The 14252-nt window shown below is 38.8% G+C and overlaps 1 protein-coding gene across 2 annotated transcripts in view; it reads left to right on the forward strand.

Annotated features, from left to right (window-relative positions):
- BMX (BMX non-receptor tyrosine kinase) overlaps positions 1–14252 on the forward strand; it is a 55747-nt gene that overhangs the window by 15444 nt on the left and 26051 nt on the right. Inside the window, exons 6-10 of one of the 2 annotated variants that reach the window (XM_002831409.3) lie at positions 1665–1729; positions 6080–6321; positions 9021–9098; positions 9776–9829; positions 13670–13724. In XM_002831409.3, coding sequence (XP_002831455.1) covers positions 1665–1729; positions 6080–6321; positions 9021–9098; positions 9776–9829; positions 13670–13724 — 494 coding nt within the window. The remainder of the gene's footprint in view (positions 1–1664; positions 1730–6079; positions 6322–9020; positions 9099–9775; positions 9830–13669; positions 13725–14252) is intronic. The other variant, XM_024240733.2, reaches the window with a different exon arrangement.

Raw genomic sequence — 14252 nt, forward strand, 5'->3', positions numbered from 1 at the left:
CGTTGGGTGGATAGTGCTCCATTAGGCTAAACCTGCCAGAGGCCAGAAGAGCTTGCCAGAAAACAAGATGTGCCAGATTGGTTGGCATCATGAAAATTCAGCCTTGCAGATGCTATGTGACAAATGAAATCTCATTCTAGGGTCAACTGAGTCATAGCCATTAAGATAATAACAATATTAACATCTGCCATTCTTTCATTTCATGAGAAAAATTTTTTAAATTTGAATCATTAATCAAGCAATGAGCTGTTATTTCCTCCCATAATTTTTCTTGGTTCAAGATAAACTCCAAAAAGGTAGAATATGTTAGATATGTCATCATAGTTCAAACAGCTAGGTTTCCAGTTCGATAAGAAAACCAGCTCGCTCTTCTTATAAATAACAAAAATCACAAACTGAAAAAACAACATTATGTAAAAAAAAAAAAGAAAGATATAATTTAAGTAACACTTTTCATCACCATATATACTAAAATGATGGCCAAATTTTAAAATATATATTTAAAGCAGTTTGCCATTCTCTATATGTGTGTTAATTTCTTAATGACATGAGAGAAGGGGTTGCTTTACGTGAAATCAGATTCTATCCAGAGTTGTATTCCCAGGGAAACAAGAGGGACTTATATATATTTAAAGTTTATAATTATTTAACATAAAGTTGTCGATAAATACAAAATAGGATAACTTATTTTGGTAACAGTTTTACCAGCCTGGACAAAATATGCCCGGATTACAATGGCTTTAAAGAATTGAATAAGATCAGCTACAGAATCGAACTTCATGAACTGGAAAAGATACAGGCACATAAAATATTTTTTAAATTCACTTCATAACAGTATTGATACCCAACAATCATGTTAATGTTAATACTGGTCATTTTACCCCCAAAAAATCAATTAATAAATATTCATTGTATTTTCCATCTTAATTAGACTATACAATGAATATTTATTAATCTCAACTAGATCACATTGCTCTATATACTCATGAATTATAGTTATTTAATGAACTATACAGATTGGCTGCACATGGGTCTTCCCTCCACTGTAAGGGACTGAGGAGTAATGTCTCCATACGGTATTAATCATTTTCCCCAGTGGTTTTGTCTATGGTCTATTATCATTACCTAGCAGGTCAGATTCCAGCCTTGACCATGCCCTAACTTTCTGGAAGGAGCAGGAAAAAGGCCAGAGAGAGCACTGCCTTGGGATTGCCTTCCTAGGCTCTGTCTGGATGACACTCACCATGTGTTCTGGGTGCCACAGGTGCTGTGCCTCTGAGGAAAACTACAGAGTGTAGAGGTGTTGCAGCTCCTGAGCAGCTGTAATACTGTCTATCTGTCCAAGTATAATTTATTCCCTTGGCTTCTTCTGCTGAGCTACTGGGAAGTCCATGGGCATAACAACTAAAAGAGAAAAAGTTGGGTGTCTTTATTTCTTTTTGTCCAAGATGCCTTGATCCATCCTCTTTCCAGGATACATGGCCTACATAGGAGTTGGGCCTTGTATAGGAAAGCTACAGAATCACTCCAGATGTTGTGTCTGGATTCATTTAATCTGGAGTATTGCTCACACAAGCTGGTTCATTCTTTTAATTCATAACATTGAGTGCTTCTCTTTGTTTTGTTTAAAGTTCCTTCTGATATTACTTTGTTTTAATGTTCAGATGCTAATCTGCATACTGCAGTCAATGAAGAGAAACACAGAGTTCCCACCTTCCCGGACAGAGTGGTAAGTCAACATTTTAAAAATGTTTTTCATGGTCAGGATATATTAAGTAAACCAAGAGTTGCCAGATTCAAGACTAGAAAATGTGGAATTCATTTAGACTTCTCAGCAAAGAGAGAAAAACCATGAGCTCTAGATAATAGCTATGGGTGGTATTGAATAGTGGATTCAAATATAGAACCATTGTAACATCTCATATTTTTGCATTTCATTGTTGTGTCTTTTCCTAGCCAGTAAGCCCATAAATAGTCACCAAAAAAAAAAAAATGGGTGCATGTGGGAGATGTCCTTAAGATGGCATCACACATAACAGGCAACTGTTATTAGCTGTCATTCTTTCCTTACCATCAACATGGCCAAGACTGCTTCGTGGAAGTATCCTGGTGTTGAAATGAAACTCTATAGGACAAAAGCAGAAAACAACATAATTCTTTCTCTCCATTATCCCTTTAAAACTATTCAGTGGGCTTTCTTCTCTGCTTCCAAATAAAGTCTTTGCCAGATTCCATAGTTTTGCAGTCACTCTCAAATGATAAAAATGTCCCCATTACTTGTAATCATGAGAACAGCCTCTGAATTGTTCCATCCAATGTTATTATCACATGACTGCAAACATCATTCCAAGTTAAACATCCGTCACCTAGCTTGGGCCTGCATCACCTGGCAGCATGCTTTTGGGGAGAGATTTTGGGGGGGCTGAGATTCATGGCCCTTTCAGAGTTAGTTCCAAGGAAGATGAGGTCTAATTAAAAAAAGACACACATAGCTGTTTCTACCATGATTTGGTGGTGGTGGTGGTATCTGAGTGAGTTTTCCAGCACTGATTCTTTATCTCATGGGAGACTTTTAGGAATTTCCTACTGAAGGGCAGATCCATATGTAGTTTTATGACAGGGGAGAGATCTTGATCCTCAGCTCTTGGACTTTCAGCCCTCAATCTTTCAAGATGGCTGTCAGCCAACTTTTTCCCAAGGGTGGAGTTGGCCTATAAGAAAACAAACTAAACCTTGATTGCTCTGGTTAATTAAGCTGTATGTAGCTCTCTCTCGAAGTACAGGCTACTGCTGTCTTTTTGCTCTACTCTCTTGGGTTCATAGCCACAGCCTTCTGTTTTTGGGGTTCCCAGGCAGGTGTGAGCCTCCTCAAATGCCAGGATACACAAAAAATGGCTTCCCAGTGGTTCTCTGGAAGTTCACCTGAAAGCAAGGGGACATCTCCACCCATCTATTGGATCTATGGTGTCTTGGGTACTTATTTTCAGCTACACACATTGGCACACACTTCTCTCTTTCTAAGTAAAAGCCACATAATTTTCATGAATCAACATGAAAGACAAAAATAATCCATTATTGTAGTAGACTGAATAATGTCCCCCAAATTTCACGTCCATGTAGAACCTCAGAATGTGACCTTATTGGAACTAGGATCTTTGCAGATGTAATTAGTTAAAGATCAAGATGAAATCACACGAAAGATGAGAGTGGGCCATAAATCCAATGACTAGTAAGATGAGAGGACACAGAGAGATACGCAGAGGAGAAGGCCATGTGAAGACCTAGGAAGAGATTGGAGTTATGTTACCACAGGCCAAGGAACACCTGTTTCTTAGTCCGTTTGTGTTCTACTAAGGAATACCTGAGGCTGGGTAATTGATAAAGAAAAGAGGTTTATTTGGCTCACCGTTCTGCAGGCTGTATAAATAGCATAGCACTGGCATCTGCATCTGATGAGGGCCTTAGGCTGCTTCCACTCATTGCAGAAGGGAAGGGGAGCTAGTGTGTGCAGAAATTGTATGGTGAGAGAGAAGAAACAAGAGAGAGGGAGGGGAGATAGCAGGCTCTTTTCAACAACCAGCTCTCATGGGAAATCATAGAGTGAGAACTCATTCACTACCATGAGAATGGCACTAGGCCATTAATGAGGGATTCGCCCCTGTGACCCAAATACCTCCCATTAAGCTCTACCTCCAACACTGGAGATCACAGGTCAACATAAAATTTGGAGGGGTCGAATATCCAAACCATAGCAACTTGGAACCACCAGAAGGTGGAAGAGGCAAGGAAAGATTTTATCCTAGAGGCTTCAGAATAAGTATGGCAATGCTGAAACATTGATTTTGACTTCTAGCCTCTAGAACTGTGAAATAATACATTTTTGTGGTTCTAATCCACCAAACTTGTAGCAATTTGTCATGGTAGCCCTAGGAAACAATTATAATGGTTAGGAGTTTTTACTTTGTTATTAGCAACATTGCTGTTTGGGTTTGAAAATATGTTTCAGTCCTGAAGCTTGAAAAGTATTGCCTTCTAAAACACCTAGGAGAAACACCCAGATTAGGCAAATCTATAGAAACAAAGGGTGATCAGTGGTTGCCTGGGACCGGAGTAGGGATGAGAATTGACTGCAAAGAGGTATGAAGGATCTTATTGGAGTGATGGAAAGACTGGGCTGTGGTGGTGGTTATAAAAGTTGATAAATTTACAAAAGTCACTGAATTCTGCACTTTAAAAAGGATGAATTACCATTAAAGTTTGTTTTTGACAACTCTAAGAGCAGAAGATAATTTAAGAGCCAGAAACCATTGCATCCAGCCTCCAGCAGGGAACTTTTTGGCCAATATATTGAAAATTATCAGTTAGGCAAATCAGTGGCTAAGGGTTCATAAGCCTGTTTTGATTATAAGCTTCCCAAATGAACCAGGGATCAGAGGGTATCATGTAAAGTACGTCTTTCTTTGTTTTGTTTTTTACCAGAGTATTCAGTAGAGGGCTTATTTTCTGAATGGAGGAAATAAAAATCAGCTCTCTAGCTGTTCTGTTCAATCCTTAAATGATTTCCATTTAAGGAACTTCCCAGTGCATTTTTCTTTGGACATAGCCCACTTCACAGCTCATAAATAACACTGTCCTGCATAATTAAAATTTCCAGAATGTCAAAGCCTTAACTCCAAGTAAATGAAATTTCTGAAAAAGTAAAATATAGCATGAAAAAAATATTAAATGCATCTCTTTCTGTCACACACGCACACACAGACACACACACACATATTGTGAATTTTTAACTGAAATATAACATTAACATAGAAAAGCACACAAATCCTAAGTGTTCAGCTTGATGAATTTTCACAAACTGAACACTTCTCTATAATCCACCCTCAGATAAAGAAACACAACATCACAGAACCCCAGGGACACCCTGATGTTCCCTTTCAGTCACTACTACCCTCCAAATGTAGTTGCTAACCTGATTTATAACATCATAGATTGTTTGCCTGATTTTGACTTTTATATGAATGGAATTATAAAGTGTATAGTCATTTATTGTGTGTCTTCTTTTCTTCAATTTATGAGATTCGCTTATTTTTTTAGTATGTGATTGTATTTACTGTCATCATCGTATAGAATTCAGTTGTGTGAATATACAACTGTTTTGGTTTCTTATTACTGTTCTAAAAAATTATCACACAAATTTAGTGGCTTAAAGCAACATACATTTATTCTCTTATAGTTTGGAAGATCATATGTCTAAAATGGGTCTGCACAGCTGTGTTTCCTCTGGAAGCTTTAGGGAAGATTCTGTTTCCTTGCATTTTCCAGTTCCTAAGGGGTACTTACATTTATTGGTTCCTGGCTCCTTCCCCTGTCTGCAGAACCAGAAGGTCGCAGCTCCTCTGCTCTCTAACCTCTGCTTCCATCCTCACAGCTCTCTAATCTCTGACCACCTTATCTCCCTTTTATAAGGGCCATTTTCATTACAACAGGCCCACCCCCACAAAATCCAGAATAGTCACCCCATCTCAAAATCCTTAACTTAATTACAATCTGCAAAGTCTCTTTTACCATGTAAGGTGTTCACAGGTTCTGGGAATTAGGACATGAACATATTTGGGAGACCATTATTCAGCCTTCAACAACCACAACATGTTTATTATTTTATCCTCTTGATGGGCATGTAGGCAGTTTCTAGTTTTTATCTAATTAAAATAATTCTGCTATGAACATTCTTTTACAGGTCTTTTGGTTTCCCTGTTGGGTATATATACGTAAAATTTATGAGTCATAGGGTATGGCCAGATGCACATCCAGATTTACTAGATTCTGCAAACAAATTTCCAATGTTGTTGTACCACTTCATACTCCAACCAGCAAAAGTATGAGTTCCAGTTGCTCCATATCCTTGCTCATACCTTTCTTCTTTCCTTGCCTCTTTCCTTTCTCGCTTCCTCCCTCCCTTCCTCCCTCCCTTCCCTCCTTCCTTTCTCTCTCTTTCAAGAACTGATATACTTAATTGTCAGTTCCTGGTACCTGAATCTGTGCCTCACTGTGATGTATTAAAATCTCTTCCCCTCCAAAGCTGAAGATACCTCGGGCAGTTCCTGTTCTCAAAATGGATGCACCATCTTCAAGTACTGCTCTAGCCCAATATGACAACGAATCAAAGAAAAACTATGGCTCCCAGCCACCATCTTCAAGTACCACTCTAGCCCAATATGACAGCAACTCAAAGAAAATCTATGGCTCCCAGCCAAACTTCAACATGCAGTATATTCCAAGGGAAGACTTCCCTGACTGGTGGCAAGTAAGAAAACTGAAAAGGTAATCCCCAGCTTTCAGACGGGCTGCCCAGCATGTAGAGTAAACACTACCCTGCTGCCCTGGACCTCAGCCTCAAAGCTGTTGATCCAGGTCTTAGGCTGTCCTCTCAGAAAATGTTCAGTGCTTGCGCCAGAAGCCTGGGGAAGCAGTGGCCCCACTGGGGCTGAGAAGCATAGATTTTCCATTTAGATTATCCAAACTAATGCTCTCAATAATGCATGATCATTGTATTCCCTTCCCTTTCTCCTCCCTTTCCCCCAAATATCTCCACATTCCAGAATACAGAATCTTTAAAATCTATCCTTTATATGAAAGAGCTTAGGATGGGCTTACTTTTGTAATGTGCTTCGGTATCACTAGCCAAATGGCAAATAGCATTTCAAGCAAGGCCATGGCTTGCCTTCTTGGAATGTACAACCTCACCTCTCCTGACCTAATTAGTCTTCTCACAGTTTTTAGCCTAAAGATTCTATCTAAAGCCAGAATTGAAAATTCCTTGAAGGCAACATGTAAATTGTGTATGTATATATCTCTTGGTATGGCACTGAATTTGCCCTACACTTGATGCCCAATAAATGTTGAATTGAATTGCAAGATGATCATATGCAAAGGGTCAAGTGACTCCCCTTCCTTATTTCCTGTCTCAGACCTCCTTCCTATCATGTTGTCTACTCTCTGCCATCTTCTCACTCAGTTATCAGCATCCCTGCAGGGAAGTCATGTCTGCCTTTCCCCACAATGGATACAGAGCATCTCTCTGACTCATCATGTATCTCTTTTCTTAGTTATTTTTCCCATGTCCTTTTATTCCTTTTTTCTTTCCATCATCATCATTTTTGCCTAAAGCCAATTACTCAAAGTTTCAATAATACAGGGCCATACGTAATTTGAAATAATGTAAGTGTATTCTTCTTGATTTTTTTTTTCAGTATAATAAGCCATGTCCCTTTCATTCCAAAGCGGAGCTAGAATCCTAGTGTATTAATTTATACCTGCTGCCCGAGGGATGGGGTTACATTTGTGTGCCATAGCCAGCCATTCCTGTGGAAGGAGAGGATCAGTAAACCCAAATGCAAGGAGAGTGAAAGTCATGTTAATTGTGTTCCAGGTCTCCTTCCTGACAGAAACTCCAGTGATTCATTGAGAGAGGTGTGAAGTGAAACTGACTGCCCTGTTTTCAAATAACCAGGAAGAACTGTTGATTCACATGGGGTTGCTGCCATTATTGAGTTTTTGACACTCCCTTAGATTTGCACCTCCTTAGGTTTAGTCCCAACTGTGGATTTTCCCTAGAACTTCAGGAAGCTAGTTATTTTAACAAAGGATTGATTGATCACCTCTTAGCATGAGCAGTATTGCATCTGCAAGTGAATTATAATAATTGCTAAAAGGTCTTCATGGAGCTTGACTTTTTAAAGTGCAGCCATGATTCTCAGCTCATATATGGGATAATACTTTTTATCAACTTTCTGTCATTCTTACAATCTTCCCTGAGCTTCTTTTTAATCTATTTTCTGTTTAGTAAGATAATCTATGCTCCCATTAAATCATTCAAATATTACAGAATATTCCATTTACATTCCCCTAAAATGTTTTCTATGCACATGTGGCCATGTGTATACAAAAGCAAGTAAGTTCTCACAATACAGTCTTTGCCATTTGTTCTTTTCACTTGACATCTTCAGCATTTTTCCTATTTGAATACATGAGGATACACCTGACTTTTAAAATTTCATTTTCATTTAATTTTGGTGAAATATACATAACATAAAGTTTACCATCTTAATTATTTTTGAGCATACAGTTCGGTAGTGTTAAGTACATTTACATTGTTGTGCAAATTACCTGATTATTTTTAATGTCTGTATGTACCAGTTGTATAGATACTAGGTAAACGTAAGTGATGCACTATTGATGGACATTCTCTAAGTGTTTTTAGAAACAACAAGGCTAAATAAAAACTATTCTAGTGGGCAAGGCTCTTTGGGAAGGTGGAGAGAGAGGCATTTTAGAGTTTAAGGGCTTTATCTAGGCATTCCCTGAAATAGAGCCAGGAGAGCATTTCCTTGCTAAGGAAGCTTGTTTCTATGAACTGTGGTTTTGAAAAAAGTCTGGACTATGAAGGCAAACAGGAAATAGGTTCTACATTCCAGATAAAACAGCCTTTAAACTTTGAGAGGTAGGCACTTCTTCATGCTCTGCTTAATACCCCAAATAAAAGAGATAAAATGATCTATGGCAGAGGATGATGAAAATCCTCGTTATCCATCTGTGTCCAGAAGGAGTAAAAAGATCAGCATTTTCAAGAATTTTAATTGTAGTCACAATAGCTAAGAGGAAAATAAGTTATTTTAAAATATATAAGTGACAGAATGCTTGCATATATATATAAGAAAATCAGGGCAAATCCAGTCAAGATGATTTATTCATCTAGATTTTCCATTATTTGGGGTCATTATGAGCCATTATTAACAATTTTCTTTTGTTTAGAAATGTTGCCAAACTACTGCTTTTATTGGAATGCCTGAAAGAACCAAAATGTGACAGTAACTCATTAGCTTAAATTTCCCAAACAAGTGAAATGTGTGGGTCAAAATGTCAAATAAAGCTAAAACATATCTGAACAAAATTACTTTTGCCATTTAAAATTTATAAGTAGACATATGTTTATAAACTTATAAAATGTCTCTTTTTTGCAGTAGCAGCAGCAGTGAAGATGTTGCAAGCAGTAACCAAAAAGAAAGAAATGTAAATCACACCACCTCAAAGATTTCATGGTAAATCAAATTCAGATATTCCTCTACATCCAGAATATGCTTCCATTTTCAGGAAAACTAACCAAACTTGCAATAATTTTGCAGCTAGGCTTTGTACTTAAGGTAAATATAAACCAAAAAAGTCTATGTAGTTTGCCTCTCTGAACCCTGAATGGATGGCTTTTGGGTTCTAGTTTTTCTTGCACTGACTTTTCCTAGCCAGCATCCATGACATACAACAGTAGTAGCACAAACATTAGTATACCTGACCCAGGCATCTCTAGCAGGAAGAAAAGCAACCTAGAGTTGAATAACTCTTCCATAAGAATAGCTATATACACAACCCAATTTTTTTTTGAACTTTATACTACAGCCATCTCTGAAGGAGTCTTCATCTATTTCATGAGCCCACTCTCTGGAAAAAGTCAAAGAAATATAAGTTCTTCTGGGGGCCTCCTGGGGATCTCCTGTATCAAAGAACCATTCTTTCATTAAAACTTGGCATAAGCCCAACTTTTGAGTGACTCTCTCTTTACCGTTGCTGTGTTGATACTTTCCCAGGTGCAGAAGGAGAAACCTAACAATCTAATGTTATTTAGGTGGATAAAATCAGGGTGGGATTTGATATTGCATGGCTAGGCACTTGGATTATTTCTTGGTGCTTTTTTGCACTCACGTTTTTCCCAACTCTTCTTAAGGGAATTCCCTGAGTCAAGCTCATCTGAAGAAGAGGAAAACCTGGATGATTATGAGTGAGTATTGAAAGTCTTCTGGGTTCTTTTAAGACTAGACATTCTACTCTCTTCCTCAAAGACATTAAAACAGATGGCTGAGACCATCTCAGGAGGCTGTATTTACATGGGTAAACTCACATAATGTTCTGGGTCATTTATCTAGATGACAGGTGACAATCAGCTGGGTTGTTACCAATGAAAATATTTTCCCCAAAACTGGATTATCTAAATTGGATGCAAATACTCATTGGATTTATCATATGTCCAGAGTCACCCTCATTTCACTTTATCTTTTTAGATGTAGCATATAATGTTTCTGCTCATTATTTCTTTCCTGGAGACCTCTAATTAAGGTGATGTTTGAAAGCTCTTATTAACATTGAGTAATATTTTTGGAGAAGTTATTAATGATGCAGTAATTTTACAGGGTAGCACAAATGAGACCTTGAACATGGCAATATTGATGTCGACAGATCTCTATTCTTAGGATGACCTTGTCATTTTTTTTTTTTTTTTTTTTTTTTGAGACAGAGTTTTGCTCTTGTTGCCCAGACTGGAGTGCAATGGCACGATCTCGGCTCATTGCAACCTCCACCTCCTAGGTTCAAGCAATTCTCCTGCCTCAGCCTCCCGAGTAGCTAAGATTACAGGCACCTGCCACCACGCCCAGCTAATTTTTGTATTTTTAGTAGAGACAGGGTTTCGCCATGTTCGCCAGGCTGTTCTTGAACTCCTGACCTCAGGTGATCCACCCGCCTCGGCCTCCCAAAGTGCTGGGATTACAGGCGTGAGCCACCACGCCCAGCCAACCTTTTCATTTAACATCAAAATTGGGATACTTTAGAAAGAGAAAAAGTGCACTATTAAAAATTATACCCATTAATAATAACTTAATTATACATTTTAAAATAACTTAAAGAGTATAATTAATTGTTGTAACTCAAAGGATAAATGCTTGAGGGGATGGATACCCCATATTCCATGATGTGATTATTATGCATTGCATGTCTGTATCAAAACATCTCATGTACCCCATAAATATATATACCTGCTATGGTGAGCCGAGATGGCACCACTGCACTCCAGCCTGGGCGACGGAGCAAGACTCCGTCTCAAAAAAAAAAAAAAAAAAAAAACACACAAACAAACACACACACACACAAATATATATATATATATATATATACACCTGCTATGTACTCACAAAAATTAAAATAAAAATTACACCTGGACATTAGGCATAAACTGGACTTCTGGGCAAATAAGAACGTGTGGTCACCCCAAATATACTGAGAAGGTTGGCCTAAGTGGCTATTAGGGTTCTTTCCAAAATCTAAGGGTCTATCATTCTACAAATAGGGACAAATAATTGTCTCCTAGATGTAAAGATTAGTGTTAAGAAGAGGTGGGAATAATAGAGCGTGTTGCATTTCTCAGACACTTGATACCAATGGCACAGAATTCACTTGGACATTAGGATTATGCACATTTCCAGTTCTGTTTTTGTATAAGTGTTGTATTATTGATTTATTGGTTACATGTGAAACAAGAGCTTTTACAAAGTACATGCTACTGTTTACACTCCTCCTCTCATCTCTAACCCAGCCTGGCCCTAGCCATACCTGTTGCATTGGGGAAGATGTGCTGTACCCTCCACATCTTTGTGGCATGGTCTCTTTATCACCTTCTAGATCTCTTTCGGCTTTACTTTATTCCCTAACATCTATTCTCAGGAAAGCATTGATGGAATAATTCATACTAAGACATAAAAGACTGAGAATGACCAACGCGTGGTCATTTCCAAAGATAATTGCATTTTAATGAAACACAAAGACTTAAACCAATGGGAGTGAACCTCTAATTGTGGATTGTAGTCTTTAGCATTTAAATAAATTGGAAGTCTTTCTCTGATTGGGTAAGCCCAGATATGACCATTTAGACAGTCTCTATTCCCATCTTTTCTGAATGCAAGTGGTATGTGAGAGACAGACATTGAAGAAATTCTCAGGGAAGACTTGTCCTCTTCAAAATCAAAAAGATACCAAAAGGATCTCGGGATTATAGGGCTATAGGATCTGGGACTCAGTCACCTTACATTGTGCTTAATGCTCCCAGCTTCCTATTCTATCAGTGTCATGGGAGTTTTTGTTTTATGGCCATAACTTCATGAGCAATTCTAGTCAATTCCATTAAAGACAGAAGCACTAAGCACTGAGATTTAGATAGAAAATCATGTGTTAAGACTAGGCCTGGCCAGGTACAGTGGCACATGCCTATAATCCCAGCACTTTGAGAGGCTGAGCTAGTCAGATCGCTTGAGCTCAGAAGTTTGAGACCAGCCGGGGCAACATGACAAAACCTCATCTCTACAAAAATACAAAAATTAGCCAGGTGTGGTTGCCCATTCCTGTAGTCCCAACTACTTGGGAGCCTGAGGTGGGAGGATCACTTGAGCCTGGGAGGTCGAGGCTGTAGTGAGCCGAGATCATACCACTGCACTCCAGCCTATGTGACAGAGTGAGACCCTGTCAAAAAAACAAAAAACAAAACAAAACAAAAAAAAACCTTAGGCCTAGGGCTCTGCTGCTCTGTCATTGAAATACTGAAATATTATTTAAAACAATAAGAGGCAGTCCTCAGCAAAATTATGACACAGGCAACGTTTGTATGTGTGTGGGAGGTATAATGTATAGGGTACATAGGTTATATCACCTTGCCTCTCCAGGCCTCTCTCCTGATTCTTGATTTTCTTCCTTCTATTCCCCTGTAGGTATATATCCTGTGTCACAGCCCCTGAAGAGCCTTTTGATTAGCTAGTATTACCTTAAAATGTTGACTAATAAGAAAAACGACCAGTTAAAATTTCAAGTGTTAGTTATACAGTATCCATAATGGTAGAGCTAAAAGAGACTTTCAAACTTATCAAGATCAACCCTCTCCCTAGTTTTACAAGTAGGGAAGTCCAAGGTCAAACAAGGCCAAGTGGCTTGTTCAAAGTCATACAATTACACATAGGGAAGTTATGCCTAGAACCCAGACCTCCAAGCTGGGTGACCTAAGGCTTTTTCTATTTTATTGAGCTGTCCACCAGCTGACATCCCTTCCCAAAACTCATACAGAGATTATACAAAGAATCACTTCCCATCCATTCCTGCCAAGTTCTGAGATACCTTCTATATTGAATTTCTCCTATAACTCCTCCCTTCTACCCTCACCCTCCTCTTGTACTTCTTTCCTCTGCAGATGTTATCTTGTAGCCAGTGGGTCCTCCCACTCACCCAAACCCATGCTACATCCCACCTCATGCCCTACTTTTACTCATTTCCTAAGTAGGACGTTCTGTCTAAAGCCCAAAGGCCGCAGACATTATTGCCCTCACATGAGAAACAGCTCTTGGCCTGTTGAGCTCCACATATAAAGTAAAAGCATTTGATGTGAAAATAGATGTTATAATCAGATTATTACAAGGAAATTATATGATTGGAAGACAAGGGCTTTCATCCTTGGCAGTCCTGACTTTCCTCTTGGAATATTCTTCATAGGTCTAATCTCTAGCCCTTACTCAAAATGGTAAAATGTAGGAAAACTTAGAAGTCACCTAGAAGAAAACCAAAGATTCCTAAATGCCAGCCCATTTAAAAATTAGATGTGCAGACTCCACCCCAACATCAGAATTTGGTAGTGGGGACTTAAGCATCTGTATTTCTGAAAAGTTCCTCAAATCATTCTCTGGAGCAGTTAGGCTTGGAAACCCCTGAGGTAAGCCAATGCCTCATTTTACAGATTAGAAAGTTGAGTGTCAAGCTATACAATCTAAAACTTATTGATTCTCACATATAATTTTTTTTCCTTTTGCAGCTGGTTTGCTGGTAACATCTCAAGATCACAATCTGAACAGTTACTCAGACAAAAGGTAAATAGTCTTGTCTTTAAAACAGCCTCACAGAATCTCTTTGCATTTTGGGGTCCAGAGGTTGATGCATTTCTCATAGAAACCTTGCTGCTAATTATATAGTCAAGTCATTGTAGTGTTGCTTGTCCAGTCTGTGGGTTGCCCGACTCTTCATGTCTAGCCACTACTTCTGTGTCCATTATCTATTGCTGCATAATAAACCACTCCTAAATTTAGTGGCTTGAAACAGTGGGATTTATGATATCTCATGATTCTGTGAGTCAGCTGGGCCAGCAGTTCTTAGGCAGGTTTTGCTTAGGGGCACTCCTGTGGCTGCATTTGGGTGGTGGATTGACTGGGGGCTTGGGTTTAGCTGAGGCAGTCAACTGGAGTTCCACAGTTCTTCCCCAAGCAGTCTCTCCATGTGCCTTACTTGGGCCTCCTCACAGCATGGTGATCTCAAGGCAGTGGTTGAAGAGGACGAGCCCCACAGTGCAAGCACTTTTCGAGTCTCTGCTTTTGTTGTGTTTGCTAAGGTCCCATTGGTCA

This window comes from Pongo abelii, chromosome X (assembly GCF_028885655.2).
Source record: "Pongo abelii isolate AG06213 chromosome X, NHGRI_mPonAbe1-v2.0_pri, whole genome shotgun sequence".
Lineage (NCBI taxonomy): Eukaryota > Metazoa > Chordata > Mammalia > Primates > Hominidae > Pongo > Pongo abelii.